Source organism: Spea bombifrons, chromosome 4, assembly GCF_027358695.1.
Source record: "Spea bombifrons isolate aSpeBom1 chromosome 4, aSpeBom1.2.pri, whole genome shotgun sequence".
Classification (NCBI taxonomy): Eukaryota; Metazoa; Chordata; class Amphibia; order Anura; family Pelobatidae; genus Spea; species Spea bombifrons.
Genome location: NC_071090.1, coordinates 77,384,546 through 77,407,265, shown reverse-complemented (window position 1 = coordinate 77,407,265; position 22,720 = coordinate 77,384,546). Strand labels below are relative to the sequence as shown.

The window sequence follows — 22,720 nt, the reverse complement described above, 5'->3', positions numbered from 1 at the left end:
CTCTTGTGATTTAATTACATAATCAGGCCTTTAAAATAAAGCAGCCACCAACATATATCTGGAAAAGGGTATATAATGCATAGAGTCGGACATTTTGTTAGCACAGATGTATGTGTGGCAGAGCAGACATTTTGATGTCCCACTCCCTTTAAGTGTGTGGGCTCAGCGTGTGCTCTTACTGGTGCATGCACACAGGTGGTGAACATCATAATTGGTAATAGTGATCAATTATGCCACATGTATATAATGCCAGAATGCATGGGATTCTAGGTGCATAGAAGGCTGTTCAACCTCCTTGATGCAAATATATATTTGGTAGCATACCATACATATAACTGTACTGTGCGGGAAAATAATGTGGAAAAACAATATGGTGGTTTAATTCAGTATTCTTTATTACCCCTATATATATTATTGATAGTGATAAGAAATGTATTTTCCTATTAACACTCTGTTTCTGTGGAGGCATTTTCTTGTTTATTTTGTGTGTCCTCTACTGCACTTCCACATGCCACTACAATGTTCATTACGCTACTTGCGTGGCCCGGTCTCTCCAATTTATCCATTATGGAACGAGATTTTTTTGAATGACTATGTAAACTCTTTGATCTTGGAGATGCAAATCCATAAGTCCTATCGGGTTTCACAGAAAGCAGATTTTCCGTGTCTGTCCTTTCGGTGAAAGGTGAACATGGGTAAGAGGCACTGTTTCCTATTTCTCCAACGTCACTATCATCTTCTGTGTCTGTTAACAAAGGCTTCAGTTCACCTTGGAGCTCGGCGTCCGATACCACATTTGAAAACTCTGGACTCTGCTTATGAGAAACATCTGCTTGATAATTCTGCAGACTTGTCCAGTCTTCCATTGCAGTGGGACTCATCTGATCCATGATTGTGCTATATTCTGCTGTCCAGTTGTTGACCCCACCAACCAGTTTTCCACCTTGCGTAAATATAAAACTTCTAGATTTAGTCATGGTTGTTTGACAAGTATTAAATGATTCACCTGGGTAATATCGCATAGCTTTAGACTTTTCCAAAGGGAAAGATATTGTAGCTTCCAACTTTGTCCTTTCAACTGTTAAATGGGAGTTGTTAAATCCAGTGCTACTAGTAGTCATTCCTGCTACCGATTGTCCATTCATAATCACATCCGTCTGCTTTAAATTATCGCAGCTTACGCATTCATTGTTTATATGCTGCTTATTACCATCTGGAGTCCAAATATCCATGCAAGAGATAGGTCTAGTAGCCTGAGAAACAATCCCCAAGGTTACTTTATTGATGTCCTTTGTTGCAACAGCATTAGAGCTTGAAGCATAACGAAGACTTGCCTGCCGAGGAACCAACTGTGTCCTCTGGTCTTCTTCACCTTTGTCAGTCTTCATGCCAAAGGAATAGGCTTTTCTACGTATCCTCAAAGCCGGTGAAATGGAGCCTGTGCTATCATCACACGTTAGTTCATCTGCTTCCACATGATATTTGTATATACTGTTACCATCAGAGCTGTTTATACTGCCTTGTCTGAGAAGGTAGGCCGCATCACAGTCAGACGAAGCACGTGAACGCACATGGATCAGCTCAGATTTGTCAATCCCCACAAGTTTTTCCAGAGCATTCACCATTCTACCCGACAATTCTTCCAGTTGAGAAAGCCGAAGGTCTACAGTCTGTAGAGAGGCTTTCATAAAATGCTCCCTCTCGTTGACTTCTTCCAGTCTCATGGACATATTCTCAACTCTGTAAAATGAAATATATGATTCAATACTATGAATGAAGAGAGCAAGGTAAGAAATCACTGTTGCATTGTCTAACGATAGACCACAAAATAATAACTGTGTTTCAAAATAATCCACTATGAAAAAATCATATTTAGCTTTTATACTGCATAGGCAAATTTATGTGTTACATTTTCTATATTTATACCTTTTAACGCTATTGAATTCTTGCATGTCAATAGAGCACTTCCATCATGTTAAGTCATTTGAAACATAAGATGAATTAGATCTTAAAAGAGATGAAGTGAAGAGGACTAAGCCATAAACACTACAAAGGAAACAATAGCCTTTCAATAATATGCCAGTAACAAAGACAGGGATAATAATCGATTATAATAATAATTATTATTTCATCAAATCTGTGTACCTTTCAGAGGTAACCCGAATTCGTTCATCGTTGGAAGACTGCTGTTCATCTTCTTTCTCTTGGAAATACTCCTCCACACATTGTTCTTCAAACTCGTACAATTTCTTCAGCTCTTCATCATTTAGGAATAGCTCTGTGTAAAATTGAAAAAGTATATTTAAGACACTTACCAAAAGCTCCTGTGGATCTCTTAAAAACATGACTCTTTGGTTAACTCTTCTACCAAAAATCACTTACTCAGCCCTCTGTCACGTTCATCCAGTTCCCCTTCCTGGATCTTCTTGCAACGACAACAAATGCGCTTCAGAAAAATGTAGAGGTGGCTGAAGATTATCATAGGTGGGGGCAAAACCGGCCGATCATGAAAAGTCATAATGAGCTGATAGCGCTGGAACTTCCACACCTGGTTTGAAATTGACTTTACTTCAAAAAATGTGTTGCTGTTAGAGAGAAATATATTGACACAGGAAAAATGATCAGTCATAGTACAAAAATGTATGGACTCATGTATTATACATTACATGCAATATATATATACTGTATATCTATCATTAGAATTATCAGGGTAAACTTCTCTAGCTGTCCAACCTGCACCTTTTAGGGCAGATATGCTTTTATGTCCCTTGAATGCTTGGTTCCCCAAAGAAACATTCTTAAAGACAATGCTTTAGGGAAGCTATGGCTGTTAATGTGATCACATAGATTGTGAAAGCTGGCCCAGCTAAGCATTTTGGGTGGTCTGCAGATCTATCTCCACAGCTAATTTGCTTTTAACCATTTGTAAGCTCGCAAGAGCTGGGCCCTCTTCTCCTTTGCACCAGTTTGTTATTGTATGTGTTTGTGTTTATAAATTGTTCTAATGAATGTTACAGCGCTGCGGAATCGGCCGGCACTTTATACATAAATGTAATGTAATTTGTTAGCAAACCTACAAAAGTCACATTGATGCTACTTTTTGTAGAAATGATTCTCCTAAATAATACAGAAGTAACCACAAAAAGTTATTGGTCTTCTCCTGGATTCAGAATAGCTGTATGCCTTTCATGCATATTTAAATTCCTTCACTGTATTAGCCTCTTCTACTCCTGATGGGAGGCTGCTCTATTTTATCTACCACCTTGGGCACAATTTGCCCCAACTAAATGAAGGTATAAATATCTTTAAAAAGGACGTAAATCAGATATTTTTTTCAGGTAAGGAATTCATATTATCTTACAGAATTAAGTACTGGATTAATTATTCTTAAATGCATAGTTTATTACTAAAGTTATTTTTTTTAAGTAATATTATTATTATTTATTGTTTTATATAGCGCCATCAAATTCCGTAGCGCTGTACAATAGGACACAACAAGTAGTATGTAACATAACAATTGGATTTATAGAGACAACGGGTGAGATAGATAGAGACAGTATATATACACATACATACATTTAAATAATTCTTCACCATCGTCGTGAATGCTCCTTTCAAGCAGACAGCAGATGGCAGAATTCCACACATGTTTTTCCTTCTCCTTAATATGATTTCACTAGTATTAAGCTTAGCTTGGCCATATATCGCTTTCTAAATAATCTTACATTACCATCTGTTTTTTCTTAAACACCAAGTATCTGTTTTCTGGAAATTGGCAAGAAAATTCTAGGAAATATTGTTAGTTTAACAGATGACACTAGTTTGGAAACAAATGTATGGGAATTATCCCACCGGAAGGATTACCTTGCCTGGAATTATATTCCCAATCTATAGCAATATTAACTAAAATATAGAAAGGCTGCTTGCTTAATAAAAATTGACTTTCTTTAAAATGTACTCTGAAATGTTATTAAAAATACCCAACTTTTGTCTTTAAATATATCTCAAATATTATGCCTGAAGTGGCAACAAAATATAAATCTCTGCCAAAATAGATCTAGATTTCCTTGCTTCCCCACTAGATTTCTATGACTACTTCCGTTCCTATCTGGAGACCAAAATCCCCTGACCAAAAAATCCCTGCTGATGGCAACAAAGTTCAGAGTTTAAATTAACCATTTTTTTCTTCACTAAACATCGATCTGGCACAAGTTTACCATAAAAGTGTCAAATCTTTGGATTCTCTCTAAAACAATGGGTAACAAAATGCACTGGCATCTCCCCAAGTTGTTGTTCTCCTGTTGTGTCTAATGTCCATGCAAATCCTTGTTTCTAGTCAATGACAAAAACTTCATGACTTTGGCACGGCGTGAATAGGAACATATTAAACAAGACACGTGTACACTAAATAAACCAAATATTTAGCAATAACATTACTGCTAAGTGGAACCAGATGGTGCATTTCATGTGATACGCTTCGCCTTTAAAGCGGTACATTGTGTCTACAGAGTTTATGTCTATCAGAAACTTACTTGAACACTGCAATTAGTAGGTTCACCAAGAGAATATTTGCCACCAAGAGATAACAAGCCATTATTGCTGGTGTTAACCAAGCCCCGGGAATACATGGTGGGAGACGTTTCCCATCCTCATCGTACAGATTATCACCACAGGGTGCTGCCATAAAATAAAATAAATATATATTAACATTTCATATGTACGGTATTCTGTATGAAGTGATATAGACAATGGGGGAGAGAGAGTTTGCAGGAGTTGTTTCAGCTCCTTGACTTTACATTATATAGGACCATCCCCAGCTTCTGCTGCAGGAAGTGCATGGCTGGTCATGTATAATGTATCTATAAATCAGCGAGATTTTGTCAGTCTCCTTTCCCATTGAATTATGCATTATACAAGGCCAGCTCAGCCCTTCTTGTTTAAGAAAATTGCCAGTATTGGCCCTTCATTATGAATAGTGAAGGAAGTTGAAACCACAAATTTCCCGCAAACTCTCTCTTTAGTGAATAGACCCCCATATTGTATATAATTGTTCATACGCTTTCTAGCTCTTTACTGGGTCCCTGGTGATAGTGCCTATGTTTGAATTAATCAATATACAAAATGAAATCATGTAAATGTTATTACATGCCTTAATTCTTAGTTAACCTTCTAATATATTATATATTATATATTTATATATTGTTTTTATCTTAACACTTAGTTTGATAGGGCTAGAACTTTTAACTTAATTCTATGCATAAACCAGTCATCATACAGTATGATAATCACATTTGTTCCTGTTCTACTAAACCTGCCATTTATGTTTAATTAATTCATGTGCCAATTTTTGGTTCATGTTAACCTTTACTGTTATTATTTTATTAGAAACTATTATCTATTTTTACAAGTTACACAATTAAATCATGCTTTACGATTGGCCCCAGGAACATGGAGCGGCACATGAGATATGAATTTGGTTAGGAGGAATTGTTAAGAAAACTTACGATTAATCTCCATTGCGTATACTGATCAATGAAAAATGTAGTATAGAAAAGACGAAAAGAAAGCAGTGTTAGAAATGAAGAAACATGCAATAAGTAAAGTCAACGGAACATGAGAAAATGTTACATTGTAGAGAGAAATATATGTTGGACACAATGGGCTGTATTTTATGTTATTAATGTATTTCCAAGATTTTTTATAATAGAGTTATAATAGATTATTTCAGGTTAATACCAATAAAAAAAACTGATCTGCCCCACGTTGTAACATATGACAACACGAAAAACGGTGTTTATTCAGGTTTTGAAGTAAACACACATCAACTGTGCTCACACTAGTTAATATTAATATATATATTTATGTTAAAGTGTACAACATTATAATATTTCCACTTGTTTGTTTTCCATTTTTGTCAATAAGGAAAACAACCATGATATTACACTGGCAGATGATCAATTTGAATCTGCTAACATTTTTGGTTGCATATGACCAAAAATGTGCATATACATAATCGTTTCTGTGGGGTAACAAAGTATGTAAAAATCTTCAGAATGTTGTTAATAAGGACAACTCTTTTTAGTTGTTCAACTTAGATGAAATGTAAGGAAGTTTCACTTTACTGAGAGGGTGGAACAGCCTCCTAGCAGACATGGTAGCAAAGAACACATTGAGGGAATTTAAACATGCATATGGTTACCCCGAATCTTAGATGAAATCAGGTACTGATAAAAGTTTGAGTCTATACAGCAGGAACAACGAGAATAGTCGATGTACTGAATGGTCAAGTTCTAAAGATGATGGCACACGGAAAACTGTAGAACAGGCCCAGCTGGACTTGCAATCATGGTACACGGAGTAACTGGCCTATGGGCTGGTGCCCAATGGCACCTCTCACATACCTTTATCGCCACATATACATTCGATCAAGTGGTTTAGTGAATAGGTAACCGAATTGATACACACCTCCACATTGTCATTGTATCATTTGTAACCTTAATGAAGTATCTCCTAATCCTCAATAAACAATACTGCAAAACCGCAAAGTGGTTTGGTAGGATATATTTTATGCAATGCTTCATATGAGTCAACTGATTAAATCTAAAATTGTTCTCGTTTCAGTTAATGTATACAGTAAGGTTGTCTGCAAAAATCTTCATGTAGATATCTAGCTGATGAAAACACAAGACTAATTAAAATTGGAAACATTTCTGTATTTGTAAGTAGCTACTCTACATCAAAATATAAAACTTGTTACAATCCTTAAATATCATGGATATTACATGAATAATAAACATATTGAATCATGAGAATATAATGAGTGGCTGGTTAAAGTGTGGGGTAAGCACAAGATAATGTTAAACAAGTCATGTATGATACAAACAGTTCCTTATCATTCAGTGTACGTTCCCTTTAACACCATGATTTTCATTTTTAACAATCCCTTGTTAGGATGCTGTATTTTTTTTTATTTCCAGCTCTTGTTTAATGAATCACAAAACACTGACGCCATGGAAATAGTCAAGCTGGCAGGGATTTAAAGTAAAGAGCACAGCATGATTGGGCTTTCACTGTGTGCACTGACAAGTGTGACCAAGAATTTGCACTAACAAGGCTCTGGAGGTCAGTGTTGTGTGAAGGGCTGTCAGATATTGTTGTGTGCTAGGTTAAAGGGGATAATGTTATGAATGGGACAGAGGGGCTGCTGGATAGCGGTGTGGGGGGAAATGAAGGGTTGCTGAATAGTGTTATGTGTGGTGAGGAGAGGGGCTGACGGATAGTGTTGTGTGCAGGGGTTAAGGGGATGCCGGGTAGAGAGATTTGCTAATTTGGACTGATCATCTGCCTTGGAAACAAGAAACAGAAGCTTACTATGAATTCTAGTCTTACGGTCTATCTGGTCTGCAAACACTTCTCCATAGATCATCCAATAAGGCATGTAAAAGATGTTGCGAGCAAGTCTCCAAGATGGTTCCTCTTCTGGGTGCAGAATAGCCTGTCGTGCTACTCCAAAACTCATCAACACCACCAACATGATGACCACAAAATACAGCATATCAATCATCTGCAAAACAACAACAAAACAGTCACAGATTTACTTAAAACAAACAAAAACAAATAACAAAAAACACAATTTATACATTAGGTTGTTCCCTTTAACATGATTGACTATTGCAGTCTGTCTCAATCACTGCTTGTTTTTTTTTCCAGCTACTTTCTGCTTACCCATGTACTTTTGCTCTACCCATCTATCAATCAAGACCTTGAATCCTGTATTGAATATACTAATGATCATACTTCCCACCTTTTTTATTACCAATTACAATTAAGGTTTCAAGGAATTGTATTGTTTACAGTTCTAAAACAGTTCTAGTTTTAGTATAATTCAACAAATGAGTTCTAGCTGTCTTTTTCTTAGTCCAGTCTACTAGGCAATACTGCTTGTGGGAATATATTCAATATATTCAATACAGTTCTGTATGTAGTACTGTAGGTTAGCATTGACAAAAACCTGGATTAATTTCATTTTGCATCAACAAGAAAAATATATTTTTCCCTTTAAGTGTTTTGTATAGGGCACCTTGTAATAGTGCCTACCAGCGGCTTAGTAAAAAGACATCTTAATATAATTATTGAAGTTTTAAATTGTAATAAAAATGCACACTGCAACCTTTACTTGTATTATTAGCTACATCTACTTACCATTTTTCCTATCATCATGACATAGGGTCCTAGGTATTTGTTGACTCCAAAGATATCCAGAACTCGAATATACCAGAAGATTATATCTACACAGTAAATGACTCTGCCATATCCCATGTAAGGTTGGTTTTGTAGTCGAAGAATTGCTCCAATTATGAACACTGAAATGGCCACAAGATCAGTGATGTTCCAATATTCCTGTAACCACACCTTCACTTTCTGGCTTAGCTTTCCTGGCTCTGACATCAGGATCTACACACAGGAAGATATTTAGATAAACATAAAATAATGATCATAATAATAAAAATAATAATAATAATAATAATGATATACCATTATGGGTAATGGTAAGAGAAATGGTAAGTGAGAAGGAGAGTAAGTGAAGGAGGGAGACAGGCAGACAAGGAAGGAGAGAGTGAGAGAGTTGATAAGGGAGTTAGAGAGGAAGTCTGTAAATGTGTGTTATTATGAGTGTTTGTGTTACCAGGAATATGTATTTGTAAGTCTGTGTGTATTAGCATGAGCGTGTATTTGTAAGCCTGTGTGTGGTAGCATGAGTGTGTATGTATAAATCTGTGTTTTAGCAGGAGTTTGTAGAATGAGTGTGTATGTATGTAAGTGTGAGAGTGTGTAAAATGTGTGTCAGATATGGCACAGATAAGCTGTTTGGGGCATTGACCGGTTGTTTGGGACAAACATGGGGCAAGCAAGCTGTTTGGGGGCAAAGATGGCACTGACAAGCTGTTTGGGGACGAAGATGGCATTGAAAATCTGTTTGGGAGCCGTTTTTATATACCGTATTGGCTCGAATATAGGCCGCACTTTTTTCCCCCACTTTAAGTCTTTAAAGTGGGGGTGCGGCCTATATTCGGGGTCTAGCGCCCGACGCCCGGGACATGCAGTCCTGGGTGCCGGGCAGGCAGCGGGGTTAGGATACAGATCCCCTGCAGCGGTGCAGGGGACCTGTATCCTACTCTCGGATGTGCTCAGACAGCCTCCCCTGCCAGCACTTCCCACGGGGGGGTGCTGGCACGGGAGGTTGTCTAAGCGCATCGTGCGGATGGTCACCGGCTGCGGCGATGCGGGTAAACAGCCTCCGCTGCCGGCACATCTGCACGATGTGCTTTAACAATCTCCCTTGCCGGGAATTCCCACGGGGGGAGTCCCAGCAAGGGAGATTGTTAAAGCACATCGTGCAGATGTCCCGGCAGCGGAGGTTGTTTACCTGCATTGCTGCAGCCGGTGACCGTCCGCACGATGCGTTTTACCTCTGCCCCCAAGACTTACCAGAGCAGACTTCCGGGTGTCTTGCGGGGCCGGCGGGGGACATCTACGCAATACGCGTATACAACTTCCGGTGCCGGCACATCCGCTGCATATCGGCAGCATATCTCGGAGAGGGGGGGGGCAGTGGCAGCATATCTCGGGGGGGGAGGAGGAGGAGGAGGACAGTGGCAGCATATCTCGGGGGGGGAGGAGGAGGACAGTGGCAGCATATCTCGGGGGGGCAGTGGCAGCATATCTCGGGGGGAGGACAGTGGCAGCATATCTCGGGGGGGGAGAGTGGCAGCATATCTCGGGGGGGGACAGAGTGGCAGCATGTTTTTTTGGTGCTTTTTTAAAGAAAAAAACTTTTTCTTTAAAAAAGCACCAAACTTTTAGGGTGCGGCCTATATACGGGGGCGGCCTATATCCGAGCCAATAGGGTATTTAATTGTGTGGGGGAGGTCCAAATATAGAATCCGCCCTGGGTGCCAAATGCTAAATAATAGGCTTACAGTCTACAAAGAGTTTAGACATAGGTGAAAACAACATAATTTCCCCAGTGTAAAACTGGAGTAAAGATGCAATAAAAAGCATTTCACCAATTTGTGTAGAATTTATGTATTTTAGATTATGACGCAACAATGACAATTGGTGAATATGGTACATAAGCTTTATATAAGATGATTACACCTGGTCTTTTTGAAAACACTGGAAATTATAATTTTATTGTCTGCTGGATCATTCACAACATATAAGAGATTACCATCTAGTGAAAAATCCCCAGTGTTATTTGGTGGAGCCTCACTTTTAATCCTTTGAAATTAGAGTAATTTTAGTTTATTAGATTGTATTATATAACTCTTTACCACTCTTAGAAATGCCCATATCCCTATAGGAATTATCTCACACAGCATTTATGACTGGTACTAATTTTCTACATGGTCACATAGGTCACATAGGTAGGGATAGGGATTTAATTTTAGAGCCACTTCGGCAAGGGTTGCAGTTAAATGATTGTCTTTCTCTGTAACCGAGCAAGAGATTCATGTACAATCCTAGGACACCAAAAAGAAAGCAGGGACCCTAGGCATACATGGGCCCAAAACCAGGCAGCCTGGTACCTTTGACAATCATTTCTAGACAATCAGTCCAGTGTAAGACACTCATCTAATTAACCTTCATGCATACCCTTAAACACATTTGAAAAATGTTTTAAATATATAAAAATGAAGCAAAACAGCTGTTGGTAAATACCATGAGTTTCGGAATACATATAAATTTGCATTTAAAAAATAATTTCTTACCTCCCTCACTTTCTCCACTGCAAGAGTTAAGATGTAGGAAATGACAACCCATTCCTGTAATGAAGGCCACCGTTCCATCTTCACCAAGATGATATAATTAAATAACATTAAATATACTAAGTAAGCAATCTAGAGGAGATAATAAAGATATATTAATTAGCACAAGGTATCTCATATGAATGTTATCTTAACATTATAAAAATGTTAATTACTGGTATATGGATTAGCCATTTGGTAGCTAACCTGTGATTAGCTAGCTAGTGCTAACTCTTTAAAATACTGATGAATAGCTTTTGCTTGTCTGTAGCTGTTCTACCACAATTTTATGGCAAGACAGGAGGCTTCATATTCGCATCAACTTCTTTACTCAAAAACCTCCAGCAGCAAAGAAATGGTTAATAACATTGAAACAAAGCACCAATCAGAAACAGTTAGAGGTCATAAGAAAGCCCACAAAGTAGACCACTTCCTCTTCTTTGCTGCTGACCTCCAGGTGAGTACCCTCTTTTACAGTGTGCTTCCCTTTTTTTGGGGTTAAGTACACTTATTCGGTCATATTTTGTATTGCTGGTATTTGTTTACCCACTGTTCTTTTATCCATTTATTTGTCTCTTGATTTGTTTGTTTTTTCATGTATTATATGTTCTTATTGCGCGATTTAGTCTTTCGCGCCCTTTTTTTCCATGTGCTGTTTTTTCGTTAATTTGTTGTTTTGTATCCGTTACCCCCTTTTTCGGTTATTTGGTGTTTATTTCAGTTTTTTTGGTTCCCTACCTAACGGTGTTCCTTACCTTATAACGGTTTTTTCTCACCTCCTTCCCGCGGGCCTCGTGCTCTGTGGCAGCGCGCAGCGTCTTCTGCGGGCTCCTCACTGTGTCCGCGGCGTTTTATTTGCCTTAACCGCGGTTCACTGCCTATTTCTGTATCTGCGTACTGCTACGCAGTTACGGAGGAGTTTCGCCCCCCCGCGTGTGTCCTCCTGCGGCTTGTCTCCCTTCGCGGCCCGCATAACTAAGCGGCGCGGAGCCTGCTTTACTGTTTTTCACTGTTTTTCACTGCTTTTTCTGTTTTTTTGGGGAGTTTGCTTCCATCTATGTTGTTTTTTCTCACTGGCCTTGTCGTCTAAACATGTTTTTCGATTAAAAACATAAAAAAAAAAAAAAAAAGTACACATGAAACACTATATATATTTCTATTTATATATATTTATGTACTGTATATTGTACATCCTGATTAAACCTTTGTGGCTGATTACTTATTGTGAGTTCGTCACTCCTGTGATTGGCGAGAGTTCCTCTCTGCCTCGCGTCTGGATACAGCGCCCCTAGGGTGACCCCCTAGACAATCGGGTTTGGCCTCTGGCCTATAAACCAGCCCTCTGGGTGACCCCCTTTGGTGCTTACGGGTGACCCCCGGTTCTTTATCGGATTCTGACTGTTCTTTTTTTCTTATGTACCACAGATTGTTTCTCAATAACGGAGTCTGCTATTTCAGCAATGTCTGAATCTGATCAGCCCTTACCCAGCGCCTTGCAGGCATGGATCAAGACAGCCATATTGGAGTCTCTCCCGGCTGCACTGGCCTCCATAGACCGCCCGTCCACCACCCGGGTGGCTCAACGCTCTGGCTCTCCAGGGCCGGACATTTCAGACTCTGACGAGTCACAACACTCTCCTCCTGAGGAACGTCCTCGTAAGCGCCAATGGGCCGAAGGAGACGTATCCATTAAGGGCAAGGCTCCCCTGAAAAGAGCCAGGCTCCCGCTTTACAAGTGGCTGAACCACTTTCTTCTCAATTGGAGAGGGATGATGGCGTTGAGGATTACGAGACGCTGGACGAGTACCCCTCAGCCGCGTCTAGACCTGCATCCCCTGTTCCACAGCCGTCCTTAGTGAGGGAAACACAAATTCTGGATTCAGCGGGCCTCCCTATGTTTGACCCTCGGAACCTACGGCATCCTAGGTCTTCGGAGTGGGCCCCGGCGGCTCATATTTCACAGTTCCTTCGTTTTTGGCTACGCCGGCCCCTTGAAAAAGATGCCCGTCAAAAGTTACGTGCCGAATGTCCTCGTCCTACGCTTCCAGATAAAGTGGGTCATACCCCTGAATTCGACCCGTCCTTCGTTACATTCATGACGCGGTCTGGCAAGGACCCTCGCAAAGGTCTGGAGCAGGGTATTCGCTCTGCCCAAGATAAGTTGCTGGACGTGGCGGGCCCTCTGAGCCAGTATCTCGGGATACCCTTCTCACAGTTCGCCTTTTTCAATCTTTAGGCTTTGTGATCAACGAGGCGAAGTCACAATTGACTCCGACTCAATCGATCCAATTTCTGGGGTTTACGGTGGACTCGGTGGAAGCGGTATTACGCCTCCCACAGACAAAACTCTCGGCCATCAAAAGGGACATCCGGAGGTTACTCCGACGTCCGTACGTGTCTTTGCGGGATCTGGCCCGCATGATCGGCCAACTCTCGACTTCTATCCAGGCCATATTTCCGGGACCTCTTCACTACCGGGCAATGCAGCGTTTGAAAACGACATGCCTCCGTCGCTCGGCTTCCTACGATCAGCTCATTCGTCTTACAGACGAGGTACATCTGGAGCTGAGGTGGTGGTTACACCACATGGAGGCATGGAACGGCCGGGCTATCTTTGGGCACGCCCCAGATTTTTATCTGGAATCCGACGCCACCCTCCTGGGTTGGGGTGCGGTTTGCGAAGACTCCGCCACCGGCGGTTTGTGGACGGACGAGGAACGGGGCTTCCACATCAATTGCCTAGAATTGATAGCGGGAACCTTTGCCATCCGCAGTTTCACCAAGGACGTCTCCCACTGTTCCCTGGTGCTTTGGATGGACAACGTGTCTGCAGTCCGTTATATCAATCGTCTGGGCGGTTCCAGGTCGAAGCTGCTGTCGGATCTCACCACGGAACTGTACCAGTATTGCCTGGATCGTCATCTCTCCATCAGGGCAGAGTACATTCCGGGTCAAGACAATCTGGTCGCAGATTGGTTTTCCAGACACTGGCGGGATGCGAGCGATTGACGTCTTCGCCACGTCGTTTTCCGTGCGCTGGATCTGATTCGGGGTCCGTTGATATTGGACCTGTTCGCTTCTCGTCTCAATTGCCAAGTGAAGGATTTCTTCAGTTGGTTACCGGATCCTGCGTCCCTAGCGGTGGATGCGTTTCTCCAGACGTGGCCGTCCTCAGGGGCGTATGCGTTCCCTCCGTTTTCCATGATCCCGCGGACCCTTCATCAGGTCCGCAACCATCGGATCTCTGTGCTCTTGATTACCCCCCTTTGGCGGACTCAGCCATGGTTTCCCCTATTGTTAGAGATGTCCTGTGCCGATCCGTTATTACTCCCTCAAGTCCCGGATCTCCTATTAGATCCAGAAGGCAATCCTCACCAGTTGGTTCTCCTAGATCAGCTGTCGCTGGTGGCCTAGACAGTTTCCGGGGATCCTGGGATACGTCGGACTTATCAGCGGAAGCTCGTGACCTACTCTGGGACTCATGGGCCCCAGGTACTAGACGGTCTTATCTCCAGGCATGGAAATCCTGGTGTAGCTGGTGTCTGGAACGACATCTTGATCCCTCTGCAGCGCCTCTGGTGATGGTCTTGAACTACCTGGCCCATCTTTTTTCTATGGGTAAGTCCTATCGGTCTATCAATGTGGTTCGCTCGGCCATTTCGGCGGCTCATGTTCCTGTCGCCGGTGTGGCCATAGGTAAGGATCCCATGCTCTGCCGCCTTATGCGCGGCATTCGGGTCTCTCGTCCTCCATCTACGAGGTATTCCGTTTTCTGGGACGTGTCTACGGTTCTTCGTTTTGTCGAATCCTGGCCCGAGAATGATTCTCTGTCCCTTCATCAAATTTCGGCTAAGCTGGCTCTCTTACTTTGTCTGATCTCCTTTCGGAGTTTCGGATGTTACTGCTTTTAATACAGAGTCTTTCTCTTTTTCACCCGAGGGCATGGTGGCCTCTTTTTCACGTAGGACTAAATCAAGATCTTCATCTGTGTCCTATCCCTTTTTTCCTGAACGTCCTCGCCTGTGCGTCGTCCGTTGTTGCCGTGCTTATCTTGCCGCCACGGCTGGTTTACGTTCTTCGGTCCGGGGTCCTTTGTTCATATCTTATGTCAGTCCTTTCCGACCGGTTTCAGTCCCTACGGTGGCCCGTTGGATTCGGTGGGTTCTTCAGGCTGCTGGAGTGAATGGTAATTTTGGTGCCCATTCGGTTAGGGGTGCTGCAGCTTCTGCGGCTTTAGACTGTGGTGGTTCCCTTGCAGATATACTTTCTGCGGCGGACTGGTCCAGGGAATCGACTTTTCGTACGTTTTATTATCGGCCTTGGTCTCACGTCGCTTCCGTTCTATTGCGTTAGCTTTAAAACTGCAAATATGAAGCCTCCTGTTTTGCCATAAAATTAGGGATTATTCTAGCTTTAGTGTAGAGATAATCTAAATTTTATTAAAGACAGGAGGCGAATATTTCCCTCCCTGTTTTCTTTTTTCCCGTCCCTTATGTTTGAGGGCATGGTCTTTTATGATGTGTTATATTACATTGCATTTATTGACCTTTTTTATTTGGTATGATTTATGACTCTGTTTGGATTATTATTCCATGTACAGTTTACTTTCACAATGTTTTTCTTTCTTTTAGTTTGATCATACTGGACTGTCTTCGGGATCCAGAATGTCTTGGTCCTTTCCTGGATTCTTTATGTTTCCGGTTCTTCTACAATGTTCTTCGGTGTGCTACTGTTCGGTTCATCAAAGAAGAGGAAGTGGTCTACTTTGTGGGCTTTCTTATGACCTCTGACTGTTTCTGATTGGTGCTTTGTTTCAATGTTATTAACCATTTCTTTGCTGCTGGAGGTTTTTGAGTAAAGAAGTTGATGCAAATATTCGCCTCCTGTCTTTAATAAAATTTAGATTATCTCTACACTAAAACTAGAATAATCCCTAATTCTCAGAATGAAACACAACAAACCATAAAACACTAAACAAACAAAATGCTTAAAATATAACCCTAATCACTTGCTCAAGTCCATATTAAATGATAATGCATAAGAAAAACACAGCCATCGATAAACTCTTTATATGCATGTCTAAATCACACTATATTAAGGAAAACTGTAAATATTAGAAAAAGGGAAATAAAACCTTGAACCAATCGGGGTTGTGACAGGCAGCAGGGCATGGTGGTTGATATCATCTACATTTCACAGAAAATACTGCAGTACAATGTGTTTGAAGCCCATGGAACAGCGCAGCTTAGGTGGAGTGGGCCTTGACAGAGCTAGGTGGTGTGCATAAGGAGTGATTTAATTTAATTGGTTCAAAGTTGTTATGGGTGGGGTTACTATCAAGGTATATAAGTGGCAACCATTTTGTAAACAGTCACTTAACTGCTTTTCTAAATCCTGGTTGTCCCACCCTCCCTCCCTTTAATGGTGGGTTGTGGGGGTGACTACTCCGTTTGGTCACAGCGGCGGGGATAGTTGGGGATTATTGTTTAGTACGGTGGTTTTTTATGGTTTGGGTTAATAATTTGACTTGGTTCAAGTTATTTTGGTAGGTTTCGAGCTGGCCTGTGGCTCAGAACCTGGGGTGGTGTAGGGGTGTCTTGGTATGCCCCTGCATTGGTGGTTTGGTTAAGTTGGTGGTGGAGGGGTGTCTTGGTATGCCCCTGCATTGGTGGTTTGGTTAAGTTGGTGGTGGAGGGGTGTTTTGGTATGCCTCTGCATTGGTGGTTTGGTTAAGTTGGTGGTGGAGGGGTGTCTTGGTATGCCCCTGCATTGGTGGTTTGGTTAAGTTGGTGGTGGAGGGGTGTCTTGGTATGCCCCTGAATTGGTGGTTTGGTTAAATTGGTGGTGTAGGGGTGTCTCGGTATGCCCCTACATGGTTTATAATTTGGTTAAACGGTCTGGTAGGGGTGTCTTGGTATACCCCTATTGTGGTCAATGTGTTAATGGGTTAATGTGGAGGCACCTGGTATGTGTTGGTGCCATTGCTATACGGTTAATGTATTTGTTATGGGAGGTCATTGTCAGTGTTAATAAAAAGGAAAACTGTTATTTATGTTCTAACCGGGGTGGCTTGTTTTGACAATGACCTTTAAGTATTGTATATTTTAATAAAGCTTTGGAAAATATATTTGCACTGGGCACAATCTCAACTATGTGCTTGTCATGATAACCCCAGGGAGAATGTTTACACCAGGATACGGTTGTACCCAGTGATCCTACTTTTTAAAACCACATAACACAACTTATTATAAACATCATTACATAACTCTTTTGGGGGGCAGTGCGATAATGCCATCACCTTCATTTCTTCCACTAGACCATGGGATGAAGGGGTTAAAATATATCATTAAGTATTTGGGGAAGGGGAGCATGCTCCGTCCTCCTCTATGTTTTAGAATAATTAAAACATGTTTAAATAAATAATTTATTCTTCCTTTATTAAAATAAATAGCAATACCAGCTTTTAATAATAAATCTTACCGTTTCCAGTTTTATTATTGTTCCATTTTTAGAACTCTACCTATTTTTTGTTCAGTTGTTTCATTAAACATTTTAAATGGCAGATTATAAACACAATATATTTTTTTCAAAAAGAGCTTCTTTTAATTTCGATTATATTAAAGGTTTTGTTTTGGCAGGCCAATGGTTAACCTGAAAATCCGTAGCACAAAGTGTGAGATTATGCTGCTAGAATACTAGTTTTGTACTTGATCCCTCACAGTATAATCCCTCTTAATATGATTTACAAAGCTTTGCAAAAGGTCAGCGGGTTTAGTGTACAGATCACCGCCCAGATGAACTTTGGTTTGACCTTTGAAATCTCTTAAACAGGAGAAATGGCAAGATCTTTATTAAGGCATGTGAAATATATAAAGTAAATATGTTTAATATGTAAAAGCATGTAGACCTTAAAGGAGCTTTAATTTTTTTTTTAACATTAAAGTAACTGTGGAAAATAAACGTAAACACACCTCTATATGCATGCGAAATGGCAGATGTGCAAACGCCTGATTAAGTTCTGGGGTGGAGTGGCAACTGCCAGAACATGAACATCAAGTACTTATACAGGTCAACATACTTACGGTATAAAACCAGAACTTAACAATAGGTGCATTGTAGAACTCATAAATCTTTGTTCCAATTGGAATACTTCTTTGCTTCCTATTTCCATTTTCTTCATCACCCTTTCTAGAGTTAACATCTGCATTTCCATCCTGTTAACGGTGAACTCAACAAGTTATTGATCAAAATACCCTTTTCTTATTTTCAGACATTACCACGAAAATATCAATATGTTGATTCCACTGCATTTTACTGCTTGCAGATTGCTACCTTCTTGGAGACTTCTATTTTATTTACTCTTCCCTTTGGCTGCCTCTACTAAAACCTGGAAAAGTAAGCAGGAAGTATACTTAAGTACACTTCCTGTACCTGCCCTGCATGCCCTAATGGGAGTTGTGTCAGTTCAACATTGACATTTTGTCTTTGCTGTAGAGAATGTGATACATTCATAGAAACCAAATATTCTAAGCCTTTTGAAAGAGAGACAGGGAGTTAGGAATGAAGGACAGAGTTGGTTTTGCTTTCAAATAACAGCTATGTGTTCTAAGTTGGAATACGAAAATGTAAATTACAAGTTTCATGAGAGCAGAAGCTCTTTGTCTGAAACAAATTAAATTAAATTACAAGGTAAACTATACCTAATATCATGCAATCCACAGATCATCGTTAAGCATTATAGTCTGACTTTCTCACCATATTTTCATCCTCTTTCTCTTTTCCCTCTTCATATTCCTTGGACGTGTGAAATGAAAGGTCATCTTGTGACCGGAACTCCAGGAATAATATGGTCGGTGGTAGAAGAATTCCCAGTATTACCTGTTAAAAAAAAACAAAACAAAAAAATACATTTTGAGTATGCAAACATCCATGAAAATCTTTAACACAAAGCAGTTCAACACAAAACTTTCTAATGGCTTCAACACAAATGTTTTCTGTAATACAAAGATACCGTCAGATTAGGTATAGACTGCTTAGAATTAGAGCATTGCTATATATCCTGACAGACATGCGCCTCCTCCCGCTGTTATATAATGTTATATATAAGTTTATATGGCAGACTAACCAGTATACCTTAAGGCCTGGATTTTTCCTCATGCGGAGACGACCCATCCACATGTCTGTTAGTAGCATCTGGCTACAGGTGTGTGCTATGAAGTCCCGATGTTTGGCAGCCACAGCTAACTTTAAACACGTGGAGTTGCTCCAATTCTTCAGCTCGTAGGTTAAGAGTTTCATGGCAACTTGCTCGTCGTGTTTATAAGACTGATCCAACAACTCCACCGCCAACTGACCAAAGTCCCTGAAGGAAAGGAGGAAGCCTTTAACAATGGTGTGTATGTGCTGAATATGCCTAAAAACCACAGATATTCCAAAGGAATGACTACAAGACTATTAAACAACAAGAGGACATCCTAGTCAAAAAGGCCAGATTAAGGAGTTTTGGGCCCTGGAACAATTATACAGGAAGAGCCCCTTCTCTGGATTTCCAGTCTTTACTAAGCTATTTTTTATTTATTTTTTTCCTTCTAGTCTATTTGTTTCTTTTGTCCTACCTCTTTTATGACATAATTTCCCTACCCTTTTCTTCTTTCTGTTTTTTCTTTTATTTTACTTGTCTGCCTTTTACATTTTTCATCCTCTAACTTTTATTCTGCCACCACACATGCATATACACACATGCACACACAGCGAGGGACTTCAAATATAATACAACCTGATTGAGACAATGAAGGAGAAAATATTCTATACCATTTTAGGTATGGGCTTAATAATAAGTCTTGGTAAGCAAAGAAGGAAACAATCTCACAACTTGATATTAATCGGATACAATAAAGGCCACCCAGAACATTATTTCTATCTACCAAGATACAGTAGCTTTATCTCCTTATATCTTAGAGATTTTCTCCTGCACACACTTTCCAGTGCTAAATGGCTACTGTTCATGTAAAGACTCAGACCCTAATTAGTTGTCTCATCTTAGATGTACTTCTGTACTTTGTTAAATCTATCAAAATCAAAAATACTTTTATTAATAATTTAGGGTTAGACCCACAACATTTAACTCATGTCGTGTTTTAAATACTTTGTATAATCAGTGCTATAGTGTCACAAAACACTAAAAAGACACCTGAAATTGTTTAATTTAGTCCTAAGCATTCAGTAATGACTTAGATGACATATGAGACTAACTTGGAGTTGTTGTCTAAGTCCTGGGAGATGTCATCAACCAGATCGCTTTCTGAAGATTCATGGGCCATGGATTTGTATAATTTACATGCTACTAGAGCTTTGGCCATGGATTCTTCCCCACGCTGCCACAAAAACAGAGCCATCTTTTGCCTTTTCATGAGCACGGCCCACACCATCAGTTCGTGGAATGGGTACTGGAACCGGCTAACCTCTGGGTCATCCACGTCAATGTCTATTTCTTCCTCCTTTTTCTTCTTCCTTTTCTTCCCTTTCGTTGGAGGTTCATCCTATGTATATACATTGTGCATTATGAATTGCAGTAAGAGAATATAGCAAAATATCGTCAGAAAGGCGACAGGGCTGTTTTAGCTCAAGCATGCATTATGGAAACATAGCAACAAAGACTGATGGCAAAAAAGACATTATTATTTTATATAGCGCCGTCATATTCCACAGCACTGTACATTGGGACTTCAAGTATGCCCTTTTTTGTCTGCTTACTTTAAGACCTCAGAGCTTGTCCTTGGACTTGTCTATATCCCTGTTTCTACAATACGATATGAATTTTGATATATGAAACAATATTATTTGCTATGCCACCCAAGCTATCTAAAACTGGTTGCTTCACAACCTCATCTTAATATCGTGATTACATTGTGGAGAAACATATAAGAACTTTATTGTTTTATTATTCTAAGCAAGCAACAAATACCTAATAGAATCCCGACTGTAGGCGCAAGTCAAAAACAGATATACACTACATAGAAACAAACATGACATGCAATATACATGATCACCTTAAGAAATATCCTCCCAAGACTGCAGGACACACACAGATGCTCTACAACTATAACATCATTTCGGGAAGGGTTACTAAGGGATGGTCTTTGCTATAGGAACCAACAATGGTGGATAGGCAGAGAATGATGACTATGGAGCAAGATCCTAAAGCAGAAACATTGGGAAGAGTTAGACTCACAGAAGGAATGGGAAACATCATAAGTAAAATGGTTGTGAATATATTGCCTGACTATGCCTTTTTTGAGTTTGGGCTGTATAGTTAGTGTTTGTGATGAGGAAAAATGTTCCATAAACTGAGAGTATCGCTGATGAGTGTGTCAGGTGTCCAAAACACCTCGTACTAGTATGTGTCCCATTTCACTGCTTTTATGACCCTAGAAAACATTACATTATTGATATTCTTTGCTACTCCCTCTTGCACAAATTAGTTGATGCGTTCTGTATGCTTGCAATTATGTTTTAACTTATGTTTTAACAAACTTTGGTGATTTTTCATGGATATGTTTTTGATGAACTTTGTCTATTAGATTACTTCATTGGATTATATTTGTTTCATTTTTTTATCTAAATCTGTTGGGATATGGCAGTATTCCCAAAGAAACTTAAAAACTTACCTCCATTCCTAAAAGTTTAAGAGCTTTTGGCTACAAATAAAAAGAGAAAAAAAAAAAGATTTATACCACAACAAAATCAGTATGTGACTTTTCAAATGTCACAATAGGGGTATACGTAGAAACATCATTTTTTGAATATCTCAGAGGCTTACCCTCTTTGGTCCAAAGAGGTTATTGTAGAGTGTGCGGAAGGTCTTCCGGGTGTAGTGACAGCGGTAAGCTCCTCCCATGAGGTACTCAAGCACAAGGCCAATGTCGATCAAGCTGACATGGTAATCAGGGGGTAGATTGCCCTGATAAAATACAATAATCTCTTTGATGGAGGCACAACAGATGATATCAGAACTAAAACCCCTATAAAAAGTTCATTGTTAGAAAAAGAGCTTGTGGTGATTTTCCCATCATGAATGAAAGTGGATATAATGAAACAGATGGCATGGATTTTATGATCACTAAGGTAGCATATTTTAAGAATACCTTAACCTGAGAACAAATATGGTTTAAGCAAGAACATACTTTTACTCTGACCTGTTAAAGATCGCTAGGAGAATGTCAAATATCCCATTAATAATGACATCATCGGTGAAAGATAAGCATTTTCATTTCTACTGATGCTCCATCTTCCATCATGTGTAGCCATTCTGTTTAAATTACCAGTCAATGTATTATACTGTGTATCTGATAACTAAATCAGATACAATGCAAGTGTAAGTCCACATCGAGCTCTGGGATATTCATTTTTCTTGTAAATAGTTTCATAAAATGTTAAACTTTAAGACTTGCACAGAGGGGTAGTTCTTCTAAATAAGTGACATTCAATATTAAGAGGTTCTACCATCTAGACTAAGCTATTCACCTCCATGTTAACCCAACCGAATCCCCTAGTCAGTCGCTGCATCGTGAGTGAGTCGCAAAGATGCAAAATGGAAGCAGAACATGGAAAATGGAAAATGAGAAAAAGAAATATGTTAATGCACACAAAATGAATGAAATGAATGATGACATATTGACATGATTAATACATATTAGATTAGAGCTATGTTTCTCCACCTTTCCCCAACAAGCACTACAATTAATCAGTAAGTTATCAGGCTCATGTAATAGTGTCTCATCCTTTCCACTTTTGACAACTGCTTAATTCCAAGCACCATTAATGTATGAACTTATTAATGCAGGTTATTAAAATTCCAAAGGAGACACATATTGTGTGTCCATATTTTTACCTATGTTCTTATTATTTTAGCT

The 22,720-nt window shown here is 40.0% G+C and overlaps 1 protein-coding gene across 1 annotated transcript in view; it reads right to left on the bottom strand.

Moving 5' to 3' along the window:
- Positions 1–381: 381 nt before the first annotated feature.
- The window catches only part of TRPM1 (transient receptor potential cation channel subfamily M member 1), a gene marked incomplete at its 5' end in the record, with an annotated part of 41,056 nt that continues 18,717 nt past the window's right edge, over positions 382–22,720 (bottom strand). Inside the window, 13 exons of the mRNA XM_053463009.1 lie at positions 382–1,740; positions 2,146–2,278; positions 2,383–2,585; positions 4,533–4,677; positions 7,390–7,564; positions 8,203–8,454; positions 10,773–10,901; positions 17,891–18,022; positions 18,564–18,686; positions 18,942–19,170; positions 20,061–20,347; positions 21,476–21,505; positions 21,628–21,768. Of these exons, the coding sequence (XP_053318984.1) occupies positions 444–1,740; positions 2,146–2,278; positions 2,383–2,585; positions 4,533–4,677; positions 7,390–7,564; positions 8,203–8,454; positions 10,773–10,901; positions 17,891–18,022; positions 18,564–18,686; positions 18,942–19,170; positions 20,061–20,347; positions 21,476–21,505; positions 21,628–21,768 (3,276 nt within the window). The remainder of the gene's footprint in view (positions 1,741–2,145; positions 2,279–2,382; positions 2,586–4,532; positions 4,678–7,389; positions 7,565–8,202; positions 8,455–10,772; positions 10,902–17,890; positions 18,023–18,563; positions 18,687–18,941; positions 19,171–20,060; positions 20,348–21,475; positions 21,506–21,627; positions 21,769–22,720) is intronic.